Source organism: Mastigoproctus giganteus, chromosome 4 (assembly GCF_048544385.1).
Source record: "Mastigoproctus giganteus isolate SK-2022 chromosome 4, ASM4854438v1, whole genome shotgun sequence".
Taxonomy (NCBI): domain Eukaryota; kingdom Metazoa; phylum Arthropoda; class Arachnida; order Uropygi; family Thelyphonidae; genus Mastigoproctus; species Mastigoproctus giganteus.
In genome coordinates, this window is record NC_143578.1 from 21468744 (window position 1) to 21491783 (window position 23040).

General features: G+C 37.5%; 1 protein-coding gene across 2 annotated transcripts in view; it reads left to right on the plus strand.

Moving 5' to 3' along the window:
- gig (TSC complex subunit tuberin) overlaps positions 1-23040 on the plus strand; it is a 613633-nt gene that overhangs the window by 352401 nt on the left and 238192 nt on the right. For both annotated transcript variants that reach the window (XM_090372592.1, XM_090372593.1), the window contains exons 23-24: positions 6890-7079; positions 21098-21191. In XM_090372592.1, the coding sequence (XP_090228718.1) occupies positions 6890-7079; positions 21098-21191 (284 nt within the window). The remainder of the gene's footprint in view (positions 1-6889; positions 7080-21097; positions 21192-23040) is intronic.

A 23040-nucleotide genomic window follows, 5' to 3' on the forward strand; every position in this document is an offset into this window, starting at 1 on the left:
AGCCTATGATAGATATAAGTTGGTCTGTAACCAAGTCACAAAGGAGATTAGGCAGGCAAAGGCAGACTACGAAAAATCCTTGGCAAAGGATGCAAAGAAAAACAGAAAGGAGTTCTTTACATACTTGAACTCGAGAAGGAAAGGGGTGAATCAGATTGGTCCACTGGATATTGATGGTTCAACAGTTGAGGATCCTGCTCAGGTGGCTAACAATCTAAACAAGTATTTTGCATCTACATTCACGCATGAGGAGTTATTCAGGAAGTAGAATGATGTAGGTAAAGTAAACATTGGCAGTGAGCTGGATGATTTTGTAATAACTGAGAGGAAAGTGAAGGAGAGATTGTTGAGGATAAACATAAAAAAGGCACCTGGGGTGGATGGGATCTATCCAGTTATATTAAAGGAGGCAGCAAAGGAAGTATGCAAACCCCTAGCCATAATTATGAGAGCTTCTTTGGACTCAGGGGAGGTACCCATAGACTGGAGATGTGCAAATGTAACCCCAAATTCACAAAGGAGGATCAAAGGCTGACACAAGTAATTATAGACCTGTTAGTTTAACTTCTGTTCCAGGTAAATTAATGGAGGCACTGGTTAAAGAAGCACTGCAGGATCATCTAGACAAGAATTCAGTTATAGCTCAGACGCAGCATGGTTTTGTTAAGGGCAATTCTTGCCTGACCAATTTGATTGGATACTATGATGTAGTCACAAAAGAACTGGATGCAGGGAATAACTTTGATATTATATATTTGGATCTTAGAAAGGCTTTTGATACTGTTGCATATGGAAGACTGCTGCACAAATTGGAGCAGTGTGGCATTGGAGGCAAATTGCTGCTATGGATAAGGGGATGGTTGAGTGGCAGAAGACAGAGAGTGGTAATCAATGGACACTGCTCAACGTGGACTAATGTTATTAGTGGAGTTCCTCAAGGTTCAGTGTTGGGTCCATTGTTGTTTTCGGTGTTTATGAATGATATTGATGATGGGATATCAAGTTTAATGTCTACGTTTGCAGATGATACAAAGGTTGGCAGGGTCGTTAAGGACACTACTGACGCTATGCTGCTGCAACAGGATCTGGAAAGGTTGAACAGATGGGCTGAGAGGTGGCAAATGAAGTTTAACATTGACAAATGTAAAGTACTACATATGGGATACAGTAATCCCAGAGCAACGTATCAACGCTGCGGTACTACACTGACAGTGGTGGAGAATGAAAAGGACCTGGGGGTAATTGTGCAGGCAGATATGAAGTTCTCTGAGCAGTGCAGACGAGCTGCAAGAGTAGCTCATGGTGTCTTGTCAATGATATACAGGAATTTTTCTAGCAGGGATAAGGAGGTGATTATTCCCTTGTATAAGGCAATGGTTAGGCCACATCTTGAGTACTGTATACAGGTCTGGAGGCCTCATTTCAAGAAGGATGTAGAGCTGCTGGAACGGGTACAGAGAAGGGCAACAAGATTAGTAAATGGAACAAAGGGTTGCTCTTACGAAGAAAGGCTTAAGTTTTGCAAATTACAGAGTCTGGAGACTAGGCACCGGCGTGGTGATCTGATAGAGGTGTATAAGGCTTTGAATGGTTTGAGCATGCTCAATGCCAATGGGATTCTTCATCTTTCTCAGAATAATCACCTCAGAGGGCATAAATTCAAATTGAGGAAGGACGGATGTCGGATAGATGTGCGGAAATTTGCCTTTGGCCAGCGGGTGGTTGGTTGGTGGAACCGACTTCCATCACTTGTTGTTGAAGTTGATAGCCTAAACAAATTTAAAGCTCAACTGGACAGGTATTTCGAACGAACGGAGGGGTGAAATGGGAGAGGTTTTTTTTTTTTTTTTTTTTTTGGCTGATGCTGAATAAGCTTGCTTTCTTGCATCATATGCCTCTACTAATGCTAATGCTAATGCTAATATTTTCAGTGGTCCAAAAAGATAGTCAAGGAGGCAGAGTATGGACCATGTAGCAGATGCTGAAACCTCCCAACTACTTGAATCATTGCTGAGTCTGCATGGTGAGCATGGCAACACAGCCATACATGACAACAAGTTCATAGTGAATTTATGCTAGATTCATAGCAGCAGCAGCAGCAGATCACATGCACCCCTTGCACCCCCATGTGCTTGTGTGTCATTTAGTATGAAAAACTGGTTGATACTTTATACCTTAATGTGTTTACCTGTTTCACCACTACTTCTTTATTTATATACTGTCACGAATGCATGTTAAAACAGTACAAATAAGGAGTGTTCTTGGCACTCCTTTGCCTTTGCAAACAGTCCATTGTAATATCACTGAGTAAAAATTTTTAGAGATGAATATAACATATAGGTGGAACTAGCAGAAACTTATTCTGAGTGAAAGCTCACGTAAGCTAGCTGCTCAGAACTCTGCATAGATTTCTTAAATCAAATGAAATTATTTATTGGCTATATAAAGTTAAATAGGAATCTACCATTATCTCCCGCCATCAAAGATATTTAATGGGAGAAATACATGTGGGATTTACTTAAAGATATAATTACCATCAGCGGTAAAGGAAAGGGTTTTTGCTTCCGTAAAGGTGAGTACAGTGGTCTCAGACAGTTTTTAAATTCTGTACAGTGGGATCAACTGACAATGTTACTAACAGTAAATTCTAAGTGGGAAGCATTCAAGGAATTAATCGTGGATGCTACTAAAAGTTTCATACCTATTAAGAAAGATGCATTGCAGGATCATCTAGACAAGACTGCAGCAATAATTCAGACACAGCATCGGTTTGTTAAGGGAAAGTCATGTCTGACAAATTTGATAGGATATTATTATGTGGTTACAAAGGAACTAGATGCAAAAAATAATTTTGATATCATATATATTTGGATTTCAGGAAAGCTTTTGACACTGTTGCGCATGGAAGACTATTGTACAAATTGGAGCAGAATGGTATTAAGGGTAAGTTGCTACAATGGATAAAAGGATGGTTAAGTGGGAGAAGACAGAGGGTGGTAATCAGTGGGTGCTGCTCTTCGTGGACTAATGTTATTAGTGGAGTCCCACAGGGTTCGGTGTTGGGTCCACTGTTGTTTTGTATATTTATCAATGATATTGATGAAGGTATATCAGGCTTAATGTTGAAGTTTGCAGATGATAGAAAGGTTGGCAGGGTTGTTAATGACAGTAATGGCAGTGTGCTACTGCAACAGGATCTAGATAATTTGGGCAGATGGGCTAAGAAGTGGCAACTGAAGTTTAACCTTGACAAATGCAAAGTAGATTTGGTTTCCTCACCAAGCTTAACCGTCAGTCCCTTTCTTTTGTTGATACGGATATAGTGCCATAAAAAGTCAAAAAGGAAATATTTTTTAAAATAAGATTTTTTGAAGATGAGGGAATAAGGGGGGGGGGTTAAACTGCAGCTCGTCTACCACTATCTCAGTATGAAGCACCAACCAGCACAGAATCCAAAAGGAAGTTTTCTGCCCCTAATTAAATATGTACTAAAATTAGATCCAGTTTTAAACGATAACACTATTGAGTTTCTTAAGAGCTCACTTTATTCGGACAGGTAGTACGGATGCTTATTTTTTTGTTTTCAGAATAACTATGTTTAATAATTTTTGTTAGAATATTTATGTCTAAGAATATATAAATTCATACACCGACCATTGAATAAAATTTAAAATTTAATATGACTACAATTTTTACAAAAAAAAAAAAAATATATATATATATATATATATATTTACAATAAACTATTACGGAATGCTGAAAACTGTAATAAAAAGGTCATTTACAATAAAATTTGCTAAAATATAAAACATTAAAAGCGCTAAAAATCTGAAGCTTTCGGGAGCGTCAGCTCCCTTCTTCAACAGTGATATAACTTCCTGCAACATCTCCTTAAGTAGCAGGCTCACGGTACCTCCACACGTGGTATTTCTCCACGTGGTTCAATCGGCACATGGTCAGAACTGGAAGCGGAAATGTCTCGGGAACGTGGCAAAGAAAATCGTTCATCCGACCTTAATATAATTGTTTCGAAGATAGGATTAATACGTATACCTCTATCTCTGTTTATTGTATTCCTACTGGATGAACTAATCCGTAAACCCTCGAGCCATTTACGCTCCCAGTATCCATGTGCACGATCCAAAATAATAGCGTCCTCCGGGGAGATTTGATGCTGCTTCTCCCAAAAATGTTCGGCCACAGCAGACTTGTTGTATTCAGCGGTTCTTATGGCATTTAAATGTTCCCCCAGACGATCCCTGAGCCGTCGTTTTGTTTCCCCCACATAACACTCCCCACAATCCGGGCATTCTATTCTATAAACCATTCCACTACTAAGATATTTTGGTAGGCGGTCTTTGACCTGAGACACAGCTGTGCACAGCCTCCGCCCAGGAAGCTGTACACAGCGTGTCCCATAACCCCTTAAAATTCTTGCTAGATATTCAGTAAGGCCCGGATAGTAGGGGATGTATGCGGTGGCTACCGGAACGAACGACTCCCTACGTTCGGACACTCCTCTACTATATCTATGTATCCGCACTTTCTAAGTTCTGCCGTGACACGATTAATTTCTTTTTCTTTATCCTCAGAAGTGGTACAGTGTGATCTTACTCTGTCAAATAAAGCTTTTGCAACACTATTCTTATATTGTCCAGCTTGTGCTGAATTGAAATGGGTGTATTGACCTCTACACATGGGTTTTTTAAAAACTGACGTCTTAAGTCTAAAACCCACCCTGGAGATCAATACATCCAAAAATGACAGGGTACCACCCGTTTCCACCTCTGAGGTAAATTGTATAAATTGGGAGAAGCTATTAAGCCAGCAAACGGCATCATCCTCCCTCCCCTTCTGGACCAGGGCAAAGGTATCATCAACATATCTTCTCCAATTCCTAATAGGAAACGAACACCCACTAAAAACCCTACTTTCCAACTCCTCCATGGCCAGGTTGGCCACGGTGGCACTAATGGGTGAACCCATGGCAGTACCACGAACCTGCTTATACATAGTTCCTTGAAACAACATGGTAGTACTAGCTAGACATAATTCTACCCCGGTGCAAATGTCTTCCACACCGAGAAGTGATCTATTACCAAGGGAGTCATCCCTGGTCAATGCCATTTTTACACAATATACTGCATGACTAATAGGAATACATGTAAATAAAGATATAACGTCAAAAGAGATCATGCTCTCATCATCATTTATAGTCAAATTTCCCACAAAATTCACAAACTCTCTACTGTCTTTAACAACATATTCGGACTGCCCCACTATGGGTGCAATTAATTTAGCCAAGTACCCTGATAGCGCATAGGAAGGACTCCCTATAAATGAAACTATAGGTCTCAAGGGCACTTCTGCCTTATGCTCTTCTGCCAGGTCAAAGACCGCCTACCAAAAGATCTTAGTAGTGGAGTGGTTTATAGAATAGAATGCCCGGATTGTGGGGAGTGTTATGTGGGGGAAACAAAACGACGGCTCAGGGATCGTCTGGGGGAACATTTAAATGCCATAAGAACCGCTGAATACAACAAGTCTGCTGTGGCCGAACATTTTTGGGAGAAGCAGCATCAAATCTCCCCGGAGGACGCTATTATTTTGGATCGTGCACATGGATACTGGGAGCGTAAATGGCTCGAGGGTTTACGGATTAGTTCATCCAGTAGGAATACAATAAACAGAGATAGAGGTATACGTATTAATCCTATCTTTGAAACAATTATATTAAGGTCGGATGAACGATTTTCTTTGCCACGTTCCCGAGACATTTCCGCTTCCAGTTCTGACCATGTGCCGATTGAACCACGTGGAGAAATACCACGTGTGGAGGTACCGTGAGCCTGCTACTTAAGGAGATGTTGCAGGAAGTTATATCACTGTTGAAGAAGGGAGCTGACGCTCCCGAAAGCTTCAGATTTTTAGCGCTTTTAATGTTTTATATTTTAGCAAATTTTATTGTAAATGACCTTTTTATTACAGTTTTTAGCATTCCGTAATAGTTTATTGTAAATATATATATATATATATATATTTTTTTTTTTTTTTTTTTGTAAAAATTGTAGTCATATTAAATTTTAAATTTTATTCAATGGTCGGTGTATGAATTTATATATTCTTAGACATGAGTTTTCCCGACCTCAGAGGCCTCTTTCAGAATATTTATTATTGTAATAAAATTTTGATTTGTAATAAAAGTTTGAAACGTGAATTCAAGTAATTACTTGTTTTTTCCTTACTTTATTGCACCTAATTGTCATCAAAATTTATTGCGCAAAATGTTTTTTTTTTTTTTTTTTTTTTTTTTTGAAATACCAGTATCCCGGTTTCATAAATTGAAAATACCGAAATACCGGTATTAAGATTTTGACCGGTATTGTGAGCTCTAATTGCAAACCACCAGAGCCACTCTGTTCTCCAGTCTGAACTTTCCATAATAAACAGATTTGATTCTTCATTTGTCAACATCTTGTTCATACTAACTACTTATTTCAATCCTGACCCTGATGTTCGGCTTCATAATAAAGGGTATCTTACTAAACTTCTAACTTTATCAGACCTATTGTCTCCATTTTCAGTGAGCTCTTTTTCCTTTTTATTTTGTTCCTGTGTTAAAGCTTCAGTTGACTATTTTGTGTTTTATTAAGTTTTTATTCATTGTAAGTTTCTCTAACTAGTCTGTACTTAGGGTACTGCTGTTACTTTTTTTTTGTTTGCAATAAATGATTTCATATATAAATATGTCCAGTACAAGAATAGAAAGGATAATAGTAAACTTAATATAATTTTTGTGGTAGATGCTATAATTTTTAAATTGCTGCTCTGTTTTTGTTATAATATATATATATATATATATGTTGTTTCTCTTTTTGAATATGTGCAGACTAATTTAATAAACTGTCTTCAGTCTGGATTGAATGCTAAGTGTGCTAGAGTGTGTATTGAAGCATTGATTCTGTGCACTCTAGAAATGAGGAAAATGATGATAAAGTTAATGCCAGTTGTTCTTCTTAATCTTTCAAAAATATCAGCAACTGTAGGAATATCCGTTCCAATTCTGGAATTTTTGTCAAGTAAGTCTTTTGTTGAAATAATCACAAAAAATGTTTTGAAGTATATAATTGTTTTGACTTTTTTTTCATTATCTTTCTAGAAATTCATGAAATCATTAAACCACTTCATCTATATGTATACATGACATACACTACATGATATGTTTATGAAGTGGGAAGAGATTATAATAACTGTACCCCCACAGATAATAAATTGACACTTCTTAAACTAGTTGAGAAATTAATTGCTTTGTCACATCAGAACCTGGCAGTGGTGTGTAATAAGCATTCTGGCATATTTCAGGATTTGGGGGTAATCATCCTGCAGTATTGCACACACTCATTAGAACGTGAAGTCAGTCAATCTTATTCCAAGTCAAGGTTTGTAATATTTTGACCAATATTTGACTGAGTTATTGTTTTTTAAGATGAATAGTATGGTTATAGTTTCTGACTTGAACTGGTGTCCAAGAATAATCATCTAGAATATTGCCTCTGCTTAGGGTAAGATTTCAGCAAGGTTTGCTGTTACCTGTCTATTCAGTGGCATTCTGTGTCTGTGATGCTGCATTACTGTGTGAAGTTCAATCAAAAATAATTGAATAGTTCCAAAGTCATGTATCCTAGAAGAGAGGCTGTATTTGAATCTTAAGGACAAAATCAGTATGTTCTAAAATCTGTTTACTCTAATACTGACATAAACAAATATGTATTGAGTAAAGCTTGCATTGGTCAGTTTCCAAAGTACCACTGTATTATTTATCATTTGAACAATGAAAGGTTTACTCGATGATGTATGTTTGTTTATATCAGGATTAAACATAGACAGAGCATACTTACATTGAAAAAATTAAACATATGGACAAGAGACATTTTGCTCAGATAACTGTATTGTATTATGATAAGCATGACTGCATTGTAAGAAAAGTTCTCTGATGTTTTGCTGATGATAAGTAATCTGAACTACATTTGGAAATTTTGAAAGTTACTTGAAATTTGCTCTATCACATAAGGTTTTTTTTTTTTTTTTCCCTGAATATAAATATTGGTGCATGTGCTTCTTGTTTATTTTGTATTTTTACCTATTTTACAAATAGGTTATTCTTATATAAAAATATGATAAAATTTATATTAAAATGGAAATATCAAAGGCTATGTTTTCCTGTAAGGTGAATGCAAACTGAATTTCTTAAATACTACACCGGTTTAACTTGCATCTTTTAGCATCCAGCAATAATCAGTCATCATATTGGCATTCCCATCCCCCTTGGTATCTATTTTTTCATCATTTCTTTTATATTCTGATTGAATATTTCCTCCTGCTCTCACCATTTATTTTATATAATCTGATTGAATATTTCCTCCTGATCTTCACTTAAATTATCTAAATTTTCTGAGAAATAGTTCTGAGAAACAAGAAGTGTACCTTAGCACCTATATTACAGCCTAGTTTTCTGAACTCTAGAATGTCACCCATGATTGTCTCAATCTTTTTCATTTCCCAAAAAATCACGTACTACAATTTTAAAGCCAGTCCTAGTGTCTCTTTCAATTTGGATTCATGGATTCTTCAAATGGGCTAAAGAATTGAATGCCTGCTTGTTTCCATTATGAAGGAGAACTCATTTGAGGCTTTGCTTTGATGAATCAATAAATAGCTTCCACTCTGTTGGTTGACAGAATATTCCAAAAAAAAAAAAAAAAATTTAACTGCAGGCATGTTGTTGTGATATGTCATTGAGCCTGCTTCAGAAAAAATAGGGAACCAATTCGTTTTCAATTTCCACAATGTCTATTTCATGAAAAGACTGTTTGAGGTCAGCAGATTCTTGGATTTCAGTCTTAACAGACTGAAACAGACCCTTTACATACAGTTAAATTTCTCACAAGATCATTGAGTTCACTTTTTGTAAACAGCAGTGGTCCAGGGTTGTGAATTTCTTTGTCACAATAGTTTATATCATCCTCTAGATTGCAAATGTCAGATTCAGGAACCGATGGCATATGTTCAAGACAACTGGCAGAGGAGGTACTAGTTACAGCCGAAATAATGTTTTTTGGGGTATACAGTGCTCTGTTTATTCTTCACTTATTAATCTGCTACATTTGCAGAAGAGGTGTAGCAGACATTAATATGATCCTGAGGTTCCCTCCACACCATAGGAATGGCAAATGTCATGAATTTCTTTTTTTACCACATTTCCACATTCACAGGCCCACTACACATGTAATGTATGGCTCACTTTATCGTGGGGGGGGGGGGTTTAACTTTTATCTCTGTCACCTAATTTAATTCTAAAATATGCACCATATACATTTTTCACACATGATGTTATATTCTGTCTTTGTTTCTCTCTAACATAGTTACCCCAAATATAACAAAATGTAAAATGTATTCAGATTGATCACATAGCCATGTTACCATTGTCAAAGGCAGAATATGAAGATCATGTTAAAAGCAGAAACCAGTTAGCATGACTGCACTATAAACCTAGAGTGTTTCTTTTACATTTAATTGTTTTCTGGTGCAGTCATGCTAACTGGTTTATATATATATATATATATATATATATATATATAAACTATATATTTATATATCTGCCTGATTTGTAGTTCTTAACATGTGTTACACATGTCTGGGTACACCTATACCTGTCAGTCGCAGAGGAAGTAGCATGCATATATCACATACGTGGATTATATCTAAGAAAACAATTCGATAAAATTGTTTACCATTTTTACCAAATTCAAACAATTTGCTAAAAATGGTTTGAATTTATAAAATTAGCACTAAATGTACACTCAGAAACACTGAACTTTGGAAACAGGAATCTGTGCAGACTAGTGTAATTTAACGTAAGTAAAGCTCTTGGAATTGATGGCAATATACCCAGTACAGGCATACCTCAGTTAATGTTACCTCTGATAATGAAGCTTCGATATAACGAAGTCCGCAATTTCAAGCCCCATTTAACATAAAAAAAATATTCCAGTTTAATCACCTGAAATCTAAACAAACTGAAGAAATTGCGGAAACCTTTGGGGCTTCTCGTGGTTGGTTCGAGAAATTTAAAAAACGGGCCAGGATTCATAGTGTAAAATTAACAGGAGAAGTTTCCAGAAAAACTAAAGGAAATAATTGAATGTGAAAATTTTCCACCAAATTTGGTGTTCAATGTTGACGAAAGCGGTTTGTTCTGGAAACGGCTACCAACAAAAAGCTTCATTTCTATTGAAGAAAAATCAGCTGCTGGGTTCAAAGCAGCCAAAGACCGTTTAACGTTACTCTTTGGATCAAATGCCTCTGGCGATTATAAATTAAAATTGTTATTAATTTACCATTCAGAAAATCCGAGGGCGTTAAAAGGTAACATAAAAATGAATTTACCTGTAATATGGAAAGCAAATAGAAAAGCGTGGGTTACCAAGGAGTTATTTACTGATTGGTTTGTTAACCACTTTTGTCCTGAAGTAAAATGGTATTGTCAAAAAAACAACTTTGAAGAAAAAGCTCTTTTGTTGTTAGACAATGCTCCGGGACATCCTACTGATCTTAACACGTTGGACACATGCATTCCTGTCAAAGTTGTGTTTCTTCCGGCAAACACAACTTCCCTGATTCAACCATTGGATCAGGGAGTAATAGCATCATTTAAAGCTTATTATCTGCGTCGAACATTAAGCAATTTAACTGAACTAGAGGATAAAGAGGAAATGACAGTTAAAACTTTTTTGGAAAAACTACACGATTAAAAACGTAATTGAAAACATTGATAGTTCTTGGAAAGAAGTCACTAAGAAATGCTTAAATGGAGTTTGGCGCAAAATATGGCCAGAAGTTGTACTAGAAGAAGAAAATAACATCCAAGAAATTAGAAATGAAGTTATCCAGATGGCTCAATCAGTAGGTTTCGAAAATGTCGATGAAGAGGATGTTAGAAATTTATTGAATGCAGAAGATGATGGTTTTTCAGTGGAAGATTTAGAAAACCTTGTTAGCAACGAAGACAAAGATAATGAAGACGAAGTTAAAGAAGTTCCTGCCGAAAAAGTGTTAACCAAAGATTTAAAAAGGTGCTTAAATGACATTGAAAACGTTTTAAATTTTTTTAGTGAAAATGATCCTGATTTAGGAAGAAGTTTTATTGTTAAGCGATCAGTGTTAAATGCAATAACTCCTATAGGCAATTGTTAAATGAAAGAGAAAAAAAGCATAAGCAATCAACTTTAGACTCATATTTTAAAATGTGATTTCACTTTGTATGTAAGTTGACTGTTTATTTAATAAAACTTTTCTTTGTTCGAAAAAAAAGCTTTTCATTTTCTTTACGTAGGAACGTATCCCTATTCTGGCCATAGTATTTTTACCTCTGAAAACGAAGTTTCGCTTAACGAAGTAATTTCGTGGAACGCATCCTATTCGTTATTCGAGGTATGCCTAATTTGGTGGAGATGACATGGGAATGCATTACCTCATTACGATTAATTGAGGGCATTATCACACTCAGGAGAGATTATTTTGAATTGGAAAAGTGGCATTGTACTGCCAATACATAAAGGTGGTTCTAATAGCAAAGTGGATAACTGTAGACTGGTAAGTCTGATTTCAGTGTGGTAGAGAAAATCATGGAGGCAATGATAAAGAATGAAACAGGGACATTTAGATGAAAATAGAATTCTGAAGAATACATAGTGTTTATTTTGTTAAGGGAAAATTATGTTCAACTGACCTGGTAGCTATTTTGACATGATTGGTGATGAGCTAATGTAGGAAATAATTTTGACATTGTGTATTTGGATTTTATCAAAGCATTTGAGTTCCTCATCAAAGGTTACTGTATAATCTGGAATATTTTTATATCTATATACAGGTAATCCTCGTATAACACGGTAGTTTGGTTCCTACAAAATCTTCTGTAATGCAAAACTGTGTTATATGGGACTAAGAACCAGTACAAAAGGGGGTTACGTTCCAAAAGATAACAGAAATACACCTTTTTTTTTTTTTTATAACTATCAGAAACTTAATTTTTATAGTAGTGATAACCTAATATTTTAACTTTATTTTTATAATAATAGTAACTTAAATAGTAATAACTGAACAAACATCTTACCTTAGAAACTGTGATACTTATATGTCAGATAATGTATGTTCATTTAATTTTCTTCCTCTTCATCGCTAAGCACAATCTCTTCTGCATCATTGATTTCGTGCACCTTCTGCTCTCTTTAAAAGTCATGAACTGCACGCTTCGAAGTCACAATTTTTTATGGTCTCAAACAAGCACAAGTTCAATAGCACATAATCTAACCCAGGGATCTCCCAGCAAAATACAGTGGACCCCCGCTTAGATATAAAGCACAAATTTAACTTTATTACCTTACCAATTAACAAAGTTAAATGATACATGAAAATCGGAAGAATATTTTCCAGTTAGCAAAATAAAAATAAATTTACACTTATGTACTAGCTTAATTAATACGTACTGTAATATGTACATACTAGCTAATTGGTTAGTATGAACCAGAGCTGTAATGCTCAATAAGTTCTACGTTGATATCAATATTTGTAAAATAATAAGAGAAGTTTACCTCAATATAGTACATAGAACACTTCTGTATGATACTCTCCAGAAATTAAAACGAAAAAATCGAAAAACTTACTTTAGAGTAACAAATAATTTAAAAAATAATTAAAAATCAATTTAACACAATAAAACTCAATTTAACACAATTAAAAATAAGAAAATTAATTAAAAGAATTTAACAAGAAAAAAAATTTTTTTGCAATTTTTTTTTTGTTAAATTCTTTTAATTCATTTTCTTATTTTTAATTGTGTTAAATTGAGTTTTAATTATTTTTTTAAATTATTTGTTACTCTAAAGTAAGTTTTTCGTTTTAATTTCTGGAGAGTATCATACGGAAGTGTTCTACGTACTATATTGAGGTAAACTTCTCTTATTATTTTACAAATACTAACTAATTGATATTTCTGTTCACTGACTTTTTTTTTTTTTTAGTTGAAAAATTTAAAACAGTAAAAATGATAAGCAATTAATAACAAAGAACACGGCATGCACAAGTTCAACAAACACGATACGCACAAGTGAGATATGGAGTAATGAGTTTCAGAAATTGTTTTTTATATGATTAAATATTTCATGGAAGGGGAAACACATTTCACTATAATAACATGAAAACCCACGGAATTCCAGCTATCGGTACTATAGAGCAAATGCAAGAAGATCGAGTTTAGTACCCTTTATAATTGATTACACTAACAGAAAAGACCAATAAACTGGAAACTGCAAATTGTTTTATGGTCGTGACCTCCAGAAATGTGCTTAAGAAAAATGTCACAAAGGTGATAATGACTAGTGAACCAACAGCAGGGATTCACAAAAAGGAATGGAAATGTTGAAAATTACATCTAACAAAAAATCGGGGTTTTCCTGGCACAAAAGCTCAAAAATACAATGTTATGCAAGATTTCCCGCCATTCACAAAACGTGTTAGAGCAAAACCATGTTATATAAGTACCGTGTTGTGCAATGATTGCCGCAATTCTCAAACCGTGTTGTAGAAGTACCATTTTATATGGGGGGGTTGCCTGTATTTTTATATAGATTCTAAAGTGGATCACAGGGTAGCCACAAAGTAGGAAACAGTGGATTGTGATTAATGATTACTCTTCAAATTAGTCTAACGATTACTCTTCAAATTGGTCCTTGAGGTTGTCACATACATTCTCTCAGATATGCCAGACAAGCTGTACTTTCTACCTGGGAGTCTAAAACACTGATGGAACTGATATTCGGGTGACATTCAAGTCAAGTGGACCCAATTTCAGCAAAGTTCGGATGGTCTGTGACAGCCAAATCCTCTGATTGCACCTTGACGTTAGTGGGACTGTTAGTAACCCTGGGTATAACCTCAATGCACAAGCACACTTGGGTGACCACCCAGGTGTGAACCAACGTAAGCAGGGGCCAAGGTGTGGCTCCCAAACCCAATGGAGGAATGCTGCCCCTCTGTGTTACCAAGCAATACTAGGTGGTAGATGACTCTCATCAACCGGTGAACTACCACCACCAGTGGCAGATTTCCACACAGACACACGAGGCGCGTGCCTCGGGCCTCTTAAATCGAGGGGGCCTCAAATCTCAGGTCTCAAAAAAAAAAAAAAAAAAAAAATTGTTACATTTTAAATATTTACACTCATCTTTATTACTGTTACTGAATAAAACTATAATTTAATATCAGAAGTTAGTAAACTCTTATGCAAATATCCCCACACATTATGTGAAATATCTATGCGAACTAAGTGAATCTGAAGTAGAATACATATTATCATTAATGCTAGATTTTATGTATTAATTTTATGTATTAATGTTAGATTTGGGAGGGATGGTAGTTGTCATTTTTTCATTTAAACATTAGTTAAAATATGTATGAAAGAATTGCGCAACCAAAATGATTAAAATCGCAACACCAAATCTAGAGCGCGTGCTATAGTAAAAACGTGCACATAGAATGCACACTAGTGGTACCGAAAATATTTAGGGGGGGGGGCCTCAAAGTTGAATTGCGCCTGGGACCTCTCAAGTGCTAACTCCGCCACTGACCACCACTTAGCTCATTGGAGTCCTGAAGTGGTGGAACCCATGTTTAGTCTCCAGAGCTAAGTTCCAGTCAACCCTTCCCCATCTCTTCCATCATGCAGTATGACTGATGACTTTTGAGGTTATGATGAACATCATGGTGAGATCCAATCTTCCTTACATTTCGAGAGTACAGCTCTAAAACGGTATTCGCAGGCCAGCCGCTAGTTAGTACACCAGACCGAACCTATTGGTAACTCTTTAGGAGGCTTCTGGATCAACTAGTGTATAATCTTGCTACCTCTACTCTGCCAGATAGTGACTGGAAAGAGTCCAAGTAGTGTGTATGCGGAGTGGCATTGTCGAGGCCACATTGTGTCAATGATCTGGGTATATTCTTACCATGTGAAAAGAGTGAAAAGAAACAGAGCAAATGATGCCTACTACAACAACTACTTCATAGTTTTTTAAGAGTTGTCTAAGGTGTATCTACACTGATATTATATAAATAATAAACTCTTAACGTATTATGCCTTGTGCATTTAGTTATTTTTAAATATTGTCATACACACCTTTTGGCATCTCTCATATTGTGTGATTATCTTCACAACTGGATCATCATGTCTGCAATACCAGGGTACCTGCCCATCCACTCATGATAGGCCAATAGCCTTGAAACGGTGCCGTCTGGGTGGTGATACTCACTGAGAATAAGTAACAATAGTCTTCTCTGTTAGTGAAGCATTACTTATTAGTGGTAGTGCAATATTATGGCAACTCGTCGTGAAGGCAGAGCACAATATGAGAAACAGAACAAATGATGCCTACTAGAACAACTACTTTGTAGTTTCTTAAGAGTTGTCTATGGTGTATCTACAATGATATTATATTGATAATAAACTCTTAACGTATTATGCCTTGTGCATTTAGTTATTTTTAAATTCTTACCATGTGTACGCCATATCCAAAAATTTCATTACTTCATACGGCATGTCCCACCCACTTTTTCTTACTATTGAATACACCATGAATTGTCAAACTAATAGAGTAAGTTTATCTGCTAAAAGATCTAAACCTCCTAAACACTTCCTAGTTCATTTCACAAATATACATGGTCTAATCTCAACGATGTCAATTTCCGTTTGCAGTCTGCCAAATCCCATGTACTTTTTCTGACAGAATCTCAGTTATTGGTTGATTCAACCACTGCTCTTCTCAAATGCCCAAATTATTCGCTGTATGATTCCTTTCGCCTCAAAGGTGGTACTTGTGCATATTTCCATTCCGATATTCCCTGTCAGAGACTTGGCAATTTGGAATCTCCTCTTTTCGATCTTCTCTGGCTTAAAATCTCTCTACCTCATTGTGTAAAATTCACCTGTTGTCTCTACCGTTCTCTGAACTCTACTAATCACTTGGAGCTCTTTGACTTCCTCTCCTTGCAACTTGACTTTCTCCAGTCCAACTTTCCTAACAGTGAGGTAATTTTCCTTGGTGACTAATGTTCACAACTCCAGCTGGCTTCCATTTTCTAGTCACACCGACCCAGCTGGTTGAGATGCTAAGGCTTTTGCAATTACTAATGACCTTGCACAGATTGTTCATTTACCTACAAGAATACCGGACAATCCTAACCATGCAACCAACATGCTTGATCTTTTTCTCACAAGCAACCCTTTTAAGTACATGGTCGAAGTGAGTGGTCCTTTGGGCACCTCCGATCACAACTTGGTGATTGTGTCTTCTCTAATGGAGCCTTTATCTTAACTTTATCTTTGGCTATTCTCAACCTCGCAGTGACCTGCGAGATTTCTTTTCCTCGGTCGGATTACTGTTTCAAAACATCTGATGTCAACGTTTCCTCAGATCGTTTCAGTGAAATTATTCTTGTAGGAATGTAATCCTTTATTCCACACTCCACTTTAAAAAATCTCGTCCCTTTTCTAAACCTTGGTTTTCCAATAAATGTGCTAAGGCTGTTCAAGAGAAGAACATTGCATATCCTAGTTGGCTTTTTTCCAAATCTTCAGTTTCATGTTCTGCCTACACCAAAGCTCGCAACAATTGTAACGCAGTTATTAATCAGTCCAAACTAGATTTTGAACAGGCTAAGAGTAGAAAACTTGCTTCTTACCCTAATGGTAGGCAAGCATTCTGGTCTCTTGCCAAAGCTATTGGCTGCAAGTTTTGACCATCTCTGCTCCCATCTCTGTCAAAACCAGTTGGTTCTGTTGTCACTTCAGCCAAGGATAAAGCTGACCTGCTAGCATCCCATTTTTCTTCCAACTCTTGTATTAATTAAACACCTCCCACCATTTCCAACATGCTCCATTCAATGCCTCCTGTGGTCTTCTGTCAAAAGGATGTCAGAAGGATTTTGACGAATCTTGATGCTAAGAAAGCTCCAGGTCCTGATGGTATTTCTTCACTTGTTCTCAAAACCTGTGCTCCTGAACTTACTCCTGTTCGTTGCTGCCTTTTCTTCACTTTCTTATTCCAAAGGTGTTTTACCTTCTGCTTGGAAATTTGCTCATATCCAGCCAGTTCCTAAAAAGGGTGACAAATCCCTCCCATCCTCCAATTATTGTCCTATTGCAATTATTTCTACTCTTTCTAAGGTAATGGAGAAATCAATTAACCGCCAACTCTTAAACTACCTAGAAATCCTCCGTCTGATCAATGATCGCCAGTATGGAATCCATCAGTGTCGACCCACTGGTGATATTCTTGCTTATGTTACCCATTTATGGACAAATTGAATGAAAAAGTTCAGAGAAACACAAGCAGTTGCTCTTGACATCTCAAAGACTTTCGATCGTGTTTGGCACAAAGGTCTCCTAAACAATCTTCCATCTTATGGTTTGCCAACTGTTTTTAGTAATTGGTTATCCAGTTTTCTCTGATCGCTCACTGAGGGTGATGGTAGATGGCTCTCTGTCTTCTAACTTTTCCACTAATGCTGGTGTCCCCCAAGGTTCAGTTCTTTTTTCCACTCTTTTCTTCTTGTATATTAATAACCTTCCATTGACTGGAAATCCTATCCATAGTTTTGCCGATGATAGCACATTGCATTCCATTTTCCATTTTGAGAAACTTTGCTCTGCTCAATCAGCTTCAACTTCTCGAATATCCACTACAAATTCCTTAAATGCCGATCTCCAGTAATTCTCCAGTGGGGCAAAGACAACTTAGTTGATTTCAATCCTTCTAAAACTCAATCTTGTCTTATATCTCGCAAAAAGGATTCTTCTGCTCCTATGCTTATCTTTGGTTACACTCCAATTTCTAGACAAAATGATATATCTCTTTTGGGGATTACCCTGACTTCTAATCTCTCTTGGCACAAGCACATTCTAAATATTGCTTCCTCTGCATCTTAAAAACTTGGTTTTCTCTTTCTCTGTCGGCATTACTTTTCTTCCAAGCAGCTGTTCACTCACAAATCGCAAATCCACCCTACTATGGAATATTGCTCCCACATGTGGGGCGGTGCCCCAAAACCTTTCTCAAGCTTCTAGATTCCATTCAGAAGAAGGCAGTTAGGTTAATTAATGACTTCTCTCTAACAGAGTCTCTCTACTCACTGTCTCATAGACATACTGTTTCTGCTGCTTGCCTTTTCTACAGTTACTTCTATGGTCACTGTTCATCTGAATTGGTGTCTATAATTCCCGCTCTCTCTTTCAAAACAGTCTGAACATATGCCGCCACCAGCCAACATCCATTTACTGTCCAACTTCAAACTCATAGAACCAACTTTTCATATTCCTCGTTTATTCATTCAACTGCCATTTTCTGGAACAACCTTCCTTCGTACGTATTTCCTGAAAATTAGTGTACAGAAGTTGAAGTCTAATGTCAACAAATATCTTCTTTCATCTTCTCAACCTCCAACCCAAGCATGGTACTAAGTACTATAGGTTCTAATACCTCTCGTGTTTGGGGTTTTCATAAAAAAAAAAAAAAAAAAACCATTAGAAACTGAGACACTTCTTCCAAGGGCTGGTTCTGGGACCACTATTGTTTCCGATTTTTCATAAATATCATCAATAAATGGATAGAAGGCACGATATCAAAATTTCCAGATGATGTTAATATTGGGTGGGTGATCAGTAATTAGCACCAAGCAGAGCTTCAGGATGACTTGGAGAGGCTTCAAGGATGAAGTGACAGCCATATTTTAATGCAGCAAAATGCAAGATCTTAAATTTGGAAATAGCAACTCCAAAATAACTTATACATTTGGTGCCATTGAATTAAAAACATCAGACAAAGAAGAAGAAGAAGAAGAAGAAGAAGAAAGGGGTTTGGGAGTTACAACATGGTTGAATGTGAAGTTCTCTGAACGATGTAGGCAGAGGTAAGGAAGGTTCATGTGCCCTATCAATAATTTATTAAACGCAAGCTTTATAGTAATAGGAAGGGCATAATTCTACTGCATAGCATTTTTAAGACTACATTTGTAATATTGTGTCTAAGTATGGAAATTGTACTTAACAAAAAAAAAAAAAAAAACCTTCTTGAAAGTGTCTAAAAGAAGCAACCTATTTGTGGTAAAATGAACGAAAGTAACATTTTACCACAAATTATGGGAAAAGAGGTTTTGACTGGATTGTAGGGAGTTTTCTGTTAGCTAGTAAGTTGTTAATTATTAGAATAAGTTGCCTGTGTGGTAAACTTTATTGACTGACAGATTGGGTAAATTCAAAAGCTAGCTGGATAGTTACCTAACATAAGAAGGACAACGCATAGGTATATATTCTTTTTTTTATTTTTAATACAATTTTAATTTTTTATTTATTATTAATTTTTATTTATTTTATTTTTATATTTTTTTGCTGGTGCAGAAAAAGCTTGTTGTTTCCTTATACTATATACTGATGAGCCAAAACATTGACCAGTGAGTCGTTATGCAAATCGATGCAACTGCAAGTGAACTGCGGCGTGTGTGCGGGTCGGGACATTGTATATAAAACACCTGACACTGAGCTCTGTTAATCAGTGTTACTCTTGTTCTTCAGATGGGAAAGGCAGCGGACTTAGGTGAGTTTGACAAAGGGCAAACTGTAATAGCCAGACGACTGGGTCAGAGCATATCCGAAACAGCACAGCTGGTAGGGTGATCATGGTTAGTCGTGGTTAGTACTTACCGAAAGTGGTTTGAGGAGGGGAAACCCATGGACTGCCAGCGAGATGTAGGACGACCACGGCTCATCGATGCTCAAGATGAGCAAAGGCTCTCCCGGATGGTACGTGGCAGCAGAAGGGCGACTGTGACACAACTCGCTGGTAATTGGAAAGCTGGTGACGGGAGTAATGTGTCACAACACATAGTACATCAAACTCTGCTGAAAATGGGGCTGTGTAGCCGAGGCTGCTCCGAGTGCCCATGCTAACCACAATTCACCAGCGACAGCGCTTACAATGGGCACGCGAACATCGAAACTGGACCTTGAGTGATTGGAAGAAGGTTGTCTGGTCCGATGAATCACGTTTCCTGTTGCACCATGTGGATGGCCAGGTACACGTGCATCGTTTACCTGGGGAAGTGATGGCACCGGGATGCACAGTGGGACAACAACAAGCCGGTGGCAGCGGCATCATGATTTGGGTGACATTCTGCTGGGATACCCTGGGCCCGGTCATCCTTGTGCTGGGCACTTTGACATCTACCACCTACCTAAAAATCATTGCTGACCAGATACACCCTTTCATGGCAATGGTCTTTCCCTCTGGCAGTGCCGTCTTTCAGCAGGATAATGCGCCATGCCACACTGCCCGGATTGTTCGAGACTGGTTCACGGAACATGAGGAAGACTTACAGGTATTGCCCTGGCCTCCGGTTTCCCCAGATGTCAATCCCATCGAGCAACTGTGGTTTGTGTTGGAAGCAACTCCGATCTGCAGCGTCTCAGCCACAGACTTTACAGGAGTTAAAGGATCTGCTGGTTACATGTTGGTAACAGATACCACAAGACACATTTAGAAATCTTCTAGCGTCTGTGCCTCACCGGGTACGAGCTGTTTTGGCTGCACGTGGAGGACCAACATCATATTAGGTAGGTGGTCATAATGTTTTTTGGCTGCACGTGGAGGACCAACATCATATTAGGTAGGTGGTCATAATGTTTTTTGTCTTGTGTATGTCTAATGCTAATATAATAGGAGTATTAATGTCTTAACAAGTGGAGTTGCATGAAAATCATAAAAATGGTCTTCTTGCTATACTTAAATAATTTATATTTTTATTGTGAATTTTATAAGCCTAATAATATATCTAATTGCACGATTTTAAAAATATTAAACTTTTTTATTTATTTTAATTCCATTCTCTTAATACACTTTCATAAAAGTGATCTCAGTTTATTTCATTTGTTAACAGAAATTATGCTTACTAATTGAAAATTTCTATCTAAGACAGATTATTTCTTTATTAGATTTAATTCGTTTGCCTACGTTATATGTCAGTTTTGTGGAGGATCAGTTCATGAGTATATTTGCCATTGCTCTTCCATATACCAATCCTTTCAAGTAAGCATCATCTTTGTAACGAAATTCAATTTGTTTGTAATCTATATCGCTTACTGGACCTTTGCCCTTATGGCAGAAAATATGCATTATTAGAATCAAACATTATGATATATATATTTATATACAGGGTGATTCACAACCAGTGCGACAAACTTGCTGGAGGCGTAGGGGGCACAAAGATGAATCGAAATTACATAGCATGGCAGGGTCCAAAATGCCTTCGTCATGCGGTAGAGGACGTTGAATGGGAGGTCGCGTGAACAGCGATCCCGCTGGAAGTCAGCATTTGCGAACCGGTTCCCGAGGCAGTAGGATGGATGAGTGTTCAAACGTTGAACTGGCCGACATGCACCTCGCGTATGGAGCTGCGGACTGTAATGGGCACGCTGCTCTGCGCTTGTACCAGGAACGTTTCCTGCACAGGTGTGCTCCTCATCATACGATTTTAATCGTATGATGAGAAGGTTACTTGAGACTGGTTGTTTCACGAGAGTTACCATGAATCGAGAGTGAACGACGAGGACGCCAGACAATGAGGAGAATGTCCTACGTCTTGCAGAAGGCAATCCGAGTACGAGTACTCGAGCGATAGGTCATCGTGGATTAATGTTATCAGTGGAGTCCCTCAGGGTTCAATGTTGGGTCCATTATTGTTTTCTGTATTTATAAATGATATTGATGATGGTATATCAAGCTTAATGTCCAAGTTTGCAGACAATACAAAGGTTGGCAGGGTTGTCAAGGACACTATGCTGCTGCAACAGGATCTGGAAAGGTTGAGCAGATGGGCTGAGAGGTGGCAAATGATGTTTAACATTGACAGTGGTAGAGAATGAAAGAGACCTGAGGGTGGTTGTGCAGGCAGATATGAAGTTCTCTGAGCAGTGCAGATGGACTGCAAGAGTAGCTCATGGTGTATTGTCAATGATATACAGGAATTTTTCTAGCAGGGATAAGGAGGTGATTATTCCCTTGTATAAGGCAATGGTCAGCCCACACCTAGAGTACTGTATACAGGCCTGGAGGCCTCATTTCAAGAAGGATGTAGAGCTGCTGGAACGAGTACAGCGAAGGGCAACAAGATTAGTGAATGGAACAAAGGGGTGCTCTTACGAAGAAAGGCTTAAGTTTTGCAAATTACAGTGTCTGGAGACTAGGCACCAGCGAGATGATCAGATAGAGGTGTATAAAGCCTTGAATGGTTTGAGCATGTTCAATTGTGATGGGATTCTTCCTCTTGCTCAGAATAATCACCTGAGAGGGCATAAATTCAAATTGAGGAAAGACAGATGTAGGATAGACTTGCAGAAATTTACTTTTAGCCAGCAGGTGATTGGTTGGTGGAACAGACTTCCATCCCTTGTCGTGGAAGTTGATAGCCTTAATAAGTTTAAGGCTCAGCTGGTCTGGTATTTCGAATGAACAGAGGGGCGAAGTGGGGTTTTTTTTTTTTTTTTTTGGCTGATGCTGCATAAGCTTGCTTTCTTGCATCAAATGCCTCTACTAATGCTAAATGCCAATTCTAATGATAATGATTGGGTATTTCTCAATCCACTGTATGGAGGATACTGTCAACAAACCAAATGAGTTCATACCATCTGCAACGCGTACAATCATTGGAGCCTGCGGATTATCCACTACAGAGGACTTTTGCTACTTGGTTTTGGTTTCTTCAACAGAAATGGTTCGTAAATTCTGACTTCCAGCGGGATCGCTGTTCGCTCGACCCTCCGTTCAACGTCCTCTACCGCATGACGAAGGCATTTCGGACCCTGCAATGCTATGTGATTCCGATTCGTCTTTGTGCCCCCTACACCTCCTGCAAGTTTGTCGCACTGGTAGCGAATCA